This window comes from Mandrillus leucophaeus, unplaced genomic scaffold (assembly GCF_000951045.1).
Source record: "Mandrillus leucophaeus isolate KB7577 unplaced genomic scaffold, Mleu.le_1.0 Scaffold81, whole genome shotgun sequence".
NCBI classification, from domain to species: Eukaryota; Metazoa; Chordata; class Mammalia; order Primates; family Cercopithecidae; genus Mandrillus; species Mandrillus leucophaeus.
The window spans coordinates 2036191-2043508 of record NW_012108808.1 but is presented as its reverse complement, the minus strand read 5'-3'; the positions used below and the strand labels follow the sequence as shown (position 1 = coordinate 2043508).

The following is a 7318-nucleotide window of genomic DNA, read 5'->3' as shown; positions in this document are numbered from 1 at the left end:
CTAGCACTTTGGGAGGCCGAGGCAAGTGAATCACCTGAGGTCAGGAGTTCGAGACAAGACTGGCCAACATGGCGAAACCCCGTCTCTACTAAAAATACAAAAATTAGCTGGACATGGTGGCGGGGTCTTGTAATTCTAGTTACTCGGGAGACAAGGTGGCGGGGTCTTGTAATTCTAGTTACTCGGGAGACAAGGTGGCGGGGTCTTGTAATTCTAGTTACTCGGGAGGCTGTGACAGGAGAATAGCTTGAACCTGAAAGGCGGAGGTTGCAGTGAACTGAGATTTCACTACTGCATCCCAGCCTGGGTGACAAGAGCGAAACTCTGTCAAAAAAAAAGGAAAAGAAGAGAAGAGAAGAGAAAAGAAAAGAAGGGAAGGGAAGGGAAGAGAAGGGAAGGGAAGGGAAAGGAAAAGAAAAGAAAAGAAAAAGAATTACTGGGTCAAGGGTTAGATGCATTTGTAATTTTTTTAATTTTAAAATTTTGTTGATTTTTGAATATTAATACAGCTATATAGTACATAATTCAAAAAGAGAAAGAGATGAATGGTAAAATTAAAATTCTCTCACACCAATTTCTTGCATTAAGCCAGTTCCCTTGGGAGTTATGTCTTTATATAAATCCTTCTAGAGATATGTGATACTTACACAGGCATGTATGAATACGTAGAATTCCTCTTTTTCAAGTAGGTTTTTGTTTTCTTGTGCCTATTCCTTTAAGGGGAGCAGAAGACCCATGTCAAGATGGCTTAAACAGAGACTCCAGGCTACAGTGTAAGCATTCGTATCAACAGTACGCTATTTTTTTGCCTCATCACCTCAGCCTCAGCTGTGGTGGACCTTATCAGCAAAAGTGATGGTTTCTTTGATTTTCACTATAGCTTATTGTTTTCCCTGGATGAAAGGATAGCAATGAATTCTGTACATTGCTCTGTCTCTGGCCAAGAAATCTCAATCTTACTGCCATCTTGCTCTGCAGTGGGCACACAGTACACACTCCGTAATTACCCTTCACCAGCTTCCTAGAATGTCCTTCGCCTCTCTCTTCCATTAGTTCCTGTGACTCAGACATCCTCTTGCTGATTTTCTCTCTGGTGTATCACATATTGTAGTAGCATCCTGGGCAAAGATTATGTGGATTTTTAGTTTTGCAGACCCTGTTTATGTAAAAATTACTTTACCTTACTTTCCCACCTGATTTCTCTTAGAAATATGAAATAATTTTTATGTTGCTATGCTGCCTTTCAATGTTATTTAAATATTGGAAGGCATTTCTGATTCCTTATTCTTTGTATGTAACAATTTTTGTTACCCTCCCCCATGGAAGTTTATAAGATCATCATTTTGTCTCCAGTGTTCTAAAATGTCACAATGATTGGCTAATTTGGTCATCCCACCATACCAGGTACTGGGAGATTCCTTTTAATTTAGGAGCTGATTTCCTTTAGAGCAAGTGTGTCCAACTCATGGCCCACAGGCCACATGTGGCCCAGGACAGCTTTGAAGGCGACCCAACACAAATTTGTAAACTTTCTTAAAACATTATGAGATGTTTTTGCAATTTTTTTTTTTTTAGCTCAACAGCTATCATTATTGTTAGTGTATTTTATTTGTTGCCTAAAACAATTCTTCCAATGTGGCCCAGGGAAGCCAAAAGATTGGATACCCCTACTTGAGAACTAGGAAATGGTCTGGGATGGTATTACATCCAATTACATTACATTATGTTATTTATGATACATATAATGCATATAGTATATATTAAATGTAATAAAACATACCATAATTGCATAGTGTTTTAACCAAATGGACAAATGAGTATTAGCATGAATTACTTGTTAGTTGAGGAAATTGCACATTTACAGCATGCACAGAGGATTGGCCTGCAATAACAATGTCCTCTAAACAATGTAAATTGGTGGCTTTTAAAATATATTTTCAAAATATTTTTGCAGTAAATTACTAAATTTGAATACTATATTTTAATGCTAGTCACACACACATAACATATTCTGCTAATAATGATATCTTTAAAAAATAAAGAGGAAGTTATTTTAGTTCCAAATGGCAAGGTTTTCCAGTACAGTCTTTTTACAATAGAAACATTATAGTACTTTCTTAAATATTTTATAGTGTTTTCCTAATCACAAGTTATATAGCTGTTTCTTTTCTGTGATTAACAAATATATAGCATTAAATTAAATCAAATAGGAACAGTATATATTTATAATAGTGCATTCCTACATATACTGAGTATATGAATAAAGAATTATAAATTGTGACATCTTACAATAGGTATGGCCAACAATAAATGTATAATAATCATTTTGGATTTTCAACCCTGTATTTTCTCTGATAACCTATCACCCCAGCATAAAAAAGTATTTATGACATAAATATTATGGCTCAACTTTTGTGGTGTTATCAATACAAATCCTCCAAGTGTCATATTCTAATGAAGAGTGCAAATAGAATTCCACTAATAACACTTCTTTATTGAATAAAATGTTTTTGTCATATTACATCTTATTTTAAAGCATGTATTTAACTTTGAAAAAGCTGAAACAGAGTCACACCTTTTTCTTTCAGTCGTCGTTACCTTTCAATTTATGGGAATAATGAGAGAAAAAGCACTAATGTTATACTAAGGTATTATTCAAGACTTGTGTTGTTTCTCTGTTTTTAGCATGCAGTGACCTGGAGTTCAGGGAAGTGGCAAACAGATTGCGGGACTGGTTCAAGGCCCTTCACGAAAGTGGAAGTCAAAACAAGAAGACGAAAACATTGCTGAGGACTGAGAGAAGCAGTAAGATTTCTCAAGTTGATCATTGCTACTGTATCTGATATGAAGTTTTATTTCCAATGAATCACGTAGAACAAAACACGTATTTCAGTATTTATTCACTGCATATATACTGAATAAAAATCAGAACATGATTACTTCCAAGCACACCTGTATTATTTTGCAGGGAAATAAGGCATTTGGGACAACTCTGATTGGAGGAAAAGGGAATGTCTCCTCAGAGGGTGTTTAGCTTTCAGTAGAGCAGAAAGAATGAGAATATTCTTCAGTGTTTTATTAAGGTGGTAAAGAATAGAACACCACAGAAAATAAAGGTAAAAAATTTGGAGCGCTTAGATTTTAAAAGAATACAGTGGAACTCCCCCATATGGTAGCCTTTCCGAGATTGCTTTGCTGATGTCTCTATTTTGACCCAGTGTGAAATGGATCAGTAGACAAGAGAGGATATCTGCAAATTAAATAAGTAAAATGCAGAAGGAATTAAAGAGCATATACCTCTTACAAGTTTTTTTAATTATCAGTATAATTCTCTAAAAGTTTTTTTTTTAATTCCTTGGAAATAAGAAATACAAATTGAAATAGGGTATTTGTTATGAATAATTTTATAAACTTTTCATTTTATATTATTTTCATTTGTATAAAAATTTGTTTATTATTTAATACATATAAAAGGATATGGAAGCATGGGCTGAATCTTTCAAAGATTGAAGCATGTGCTCCAAAACACAAGAAAAGGGGGAGGAGTAGCAATTACAAGCCATATCTCTTGGCTGGCAAAGAAGAGCCAGATGCATGACATTCATCACCTGTCGTGATGTGACCCATCCATTCTCACCTGCTACCCTCAAAGTGCAGTTTCTAACAAAATGATGTCGTAAGATAACACAATCCTCTTTAGATTCCTAAAATGCTTTGTTTTTTTTCACATTAAGGAGTTTTCTACAATTTCAACAAATTGTAGTTATGAATCTAATTTACATAGTGAAATAATTTAATGCAGAAGTGCAATTAAGCCATTACTTTTAGATTAGTAATTGTCTGTGAATGTATACTGACTATCCATATATTTCCTTTTATGAATTTCACAAAAAAATTGTAGTATTTTTCATTTCCTGCAGTAGAGTTCCTCAGACTTATCTCTGGATTTATTGGTTAATTTTTTGGCAAATGTAAATATTTTGATGCCTTTTAGCTTGAACTTGCCTAATAGAAATAATAATTCTGTATATTTGCCTCTGTATTTATTGCCTCCCTGCTGGAGTGGGGAGAAGGTTTCTTCCACATCCTTACATATTGATTTTTTAAAGATTCATGTTCACAACTGTTTTTAAAATTCATATCCACTCCCAATATTCATAGTTGAACATTTTTATTGCTTTCTCTAAAATTTCTCCTTTAAGCTAAGCTTGAGTTCAGACTGATGTGTCCTTCCAGATACGGAGATAGATAATGGAGAACATTTGCAACACTCAGCAAGGTGCCTGGGTAATTGTACACATTCACAGATATTTTCCTTTCTAGCTTTTTCTGTCAATAAATTCCATGAGACTCTCTAAAGGTAGTAGATTAATTATAAGAAACTTCTTTAGAGTTGAGTATCTTTGGACAGGACAGGAAAAAGTGGGCCAAAGGATTATGTATACTGCTTGAAGGAGTCAGAGGCCAGCTAGAAAAAAATTTCCAAAGGGAAGTTATTCATTAGAATAGATACGACAAATCCATAGACAAGAAATGGCTGGCTCCCTCAGCTCCTCAGATCTGTGCACCCTCTGGGTGAATCCTTCTTTGGCTCTATCTTATTTAATTTGTGAACCAATCCTCCAATATCAGACTCCCATCTCCTTTCTATTTTTATTTTCCCTTCTGAGCATTTATCAGTTCTAATATAGTGATAATCTAGTGTTTATTTAATTGTCTCTCTCTCTCTCTCCCCCAACCAGACTACTTAAACTCAAAGCAGTAAGAGGTCTTTATTCACCACTGTGTTTCCAGAACCTAGGATAGGGTTTGACATATAGTATTCACTAAATAAAACTGAAAGGAGTTAATGAATGAATGAAGCAAAGAAGCAATCAATATACTACATTGTGTACCCATACCATAGTTGAGTCACTCAGTTGGTGCCCTAGGAATGATTATTGATAATATTCATTGTTTTCATCATGGCAGTTATTACTGTAGTCAATTTGTATGCTTTTATTTCTGTGAGAAAGATCACAAGCAGTGAAAGCAATGAGTCAAAATGTGCATGTATTTTAAATTACATAAGATAATAGATATTGCCAGACTGCTTTGTAAAAAGCCTAGGGCATTTTGCATTTTTACCAGCAAGACATGAGAGTTAACTTTTGCCTTCATGCCTAATAGCAAAAAAATTGCCATTCATTTTAACTTTTCCATTCTGATAAATATGCTATTGTTTTTCATTGTTAATTAAATTTGTATTTTCTTTATTAGCAGTGAATTTGAACATTAAAAAATGGGGGGAGACTAAAAAGCAGTTTTCAACTTATCTGATATTAATGTTATCACCCCTACATTCCATTTTATCACATTTGTTTAATATCTTTGCTAAAAATTTCAATCAACTTTTCTTTATTATATTCATTTAAGTGTCTCTCTTGTGAAACCCATAGTTTGGTTTGGGGTGTTTTAGTTTTTTTGTTTGTTTGTTTGTTTTGAGATGGAGTTTTGCTTTTGTTGCCCAGGCTATATTGCAATGGAGTGATCTCAGTTCATTGCAACCTCCACCTCCAGTGTTCAGGTGATTCTCCTGCCTTAGCCTCCTGAGTAGCTGGGATCACAGGCATGTGTCACCACGCCCGGGTAATTTTGTATTTTTAGTAGAGACAAGGTTTCTCCATGTTGTTTGGGCTAGTTTTGAACTCCTGACCTCAGGTGATCCGCCTGCCTCGGCCTCCCAAAGTTCTGGGATTACAGGCATGAGCCACCACATCTGGCTACTTTTTGTATTTTTAATAATTAAGAATGTGGTTAAGTCAACATAAGGCAGAGAAAAATATTCTGATAAGGTATAGAATATTTGTCTTCAGGCATTTTATAGTGAAGCCAAATAAAAATATATTCTACAATCTTTTATTTATAGCAAACAAAAAATCCAATAACATTTTGTCATTTTAATAGAGAAAAATCAAATTTTAGTTTTGCATCAAAATAAAATTTGATGCTATTGTTAAAAATCTTATAAGAAACCTTAAAAATTAGCCAGCATTGACCATGAAAAAATAATGTTTTTCATGAATCTTTTATACTTTTTACATTTTATTCATTTGTTTACACATTTTTCACATTTTTAGGAAGATTAGTCATTTTCTATTAAGATAGCACTATATTTTTTTAAAAAAATATCTTGTATTTTTTGTTGACAAAGTTGCCTTATGTCATGATTTTTCCTAAGAAAATCATTTATAATTTTTAATTAAATTTTCACTTTATAGCTGTAATTATGAGGTGGATAATTGTAAGGTTTGTCAGCATTTTGTAGTAAATAAGCAGATATTATGAATATAAATTTTATACTTTTTTAATATGCATACACTTCTTTATAGAATATCATTTTAATTTGGCAAGAATGACATGTTTATTAACAGAGCCAAGTATATACAGCTTCTCTAAACTATAAAAATAAGAGTTAAAAGTATATAAATTACAAAGCATGCTTTTGTGTTTTATCTTTTTAAAAATGATCTAGATATTAGATTAGACGTTGATTAAGGAATATCTATTAACTAATTTAATCTAATATACATATAACATTTTAAACTATCAAAAATTCTTGGAGACTTTTTTAAGTTGGTTTTATTAAAAAACACAATTACTGTTGAAATAAAGCTTGTCATCTACGTGATTTAATTTGGTTAAAAACAAATTCATGGTTTCTTTTTCTTTCCTTTTTTTGAGATAGAGTCTCACTCTGTTGTCTAGGCTGAACTGCAGTGGTGCCATCTCAGCTCACTGCAACCTCCACCTCTTGGATTCAAGCAATTATCCTGCCTCAGCTTCCCAAGTAGCTGGGATTACAGGTGTGTTCCACCACACCAGCTAATTTTTGTATTTTTAGTAGAGATGGGGTTTCACCGTGTTGGCCAGACTGGTCTCAAACTCCTGACCTCAGGTGATCCGCCCACCTCAGCTTCTCAAAGTGCTGGGATTACAGGTGTGAGCCACAGCTCCTGGCCAAATTTATGTTTTTTATAATCTCAAACACTTAGTAGATGTAATGCTAACTGATTGCATCAGTATACCTATATAAGTTTAGGAAAAATATATCCAAATAGAATAAAAATGTAAGCTGTGTTATATTTAATGCTGATAACACTAGAATCATAGCTACATTTTATTAAATAACATTAAACCAGTCATTTTTGCCAGTCTTTTTAAAATTATGTGAATTGAATTTTTAAAACATGAGAGTTATTCTTAGTAATCCTATGCCTAACCATTCCATTTTAATATAGAAAACATGACAATGGGCCTGCATAATAATGTATAAAAA

General features: G+C 33.5%; 1 protein-coding gene across 2 annotated transcripts in view; it reads left to right on the top strand.

Moving 5' to 3' along the window:
- Positions 1-7318, top strand: part of SPOCK3 (sparc/osteonectin, cwcv and kazal-like domains proteoglycan (testican) 3) — a 516259-nt gene that overhangs the window by 487405 nt on the left and 21536 nt on the right. For both annotated transcript variants that reach the window (XM_011967787.1, XM_011967788.1), the window contains exon 7: positions 2686-2805. In XM_011967787.1, coding sequence (XP_011823177.1) covers positions 2686-2805 — 120 coding nt within the window. The remainder of the gene's footprint in view (positions 1-2685; positions 2806-7318) is intronic.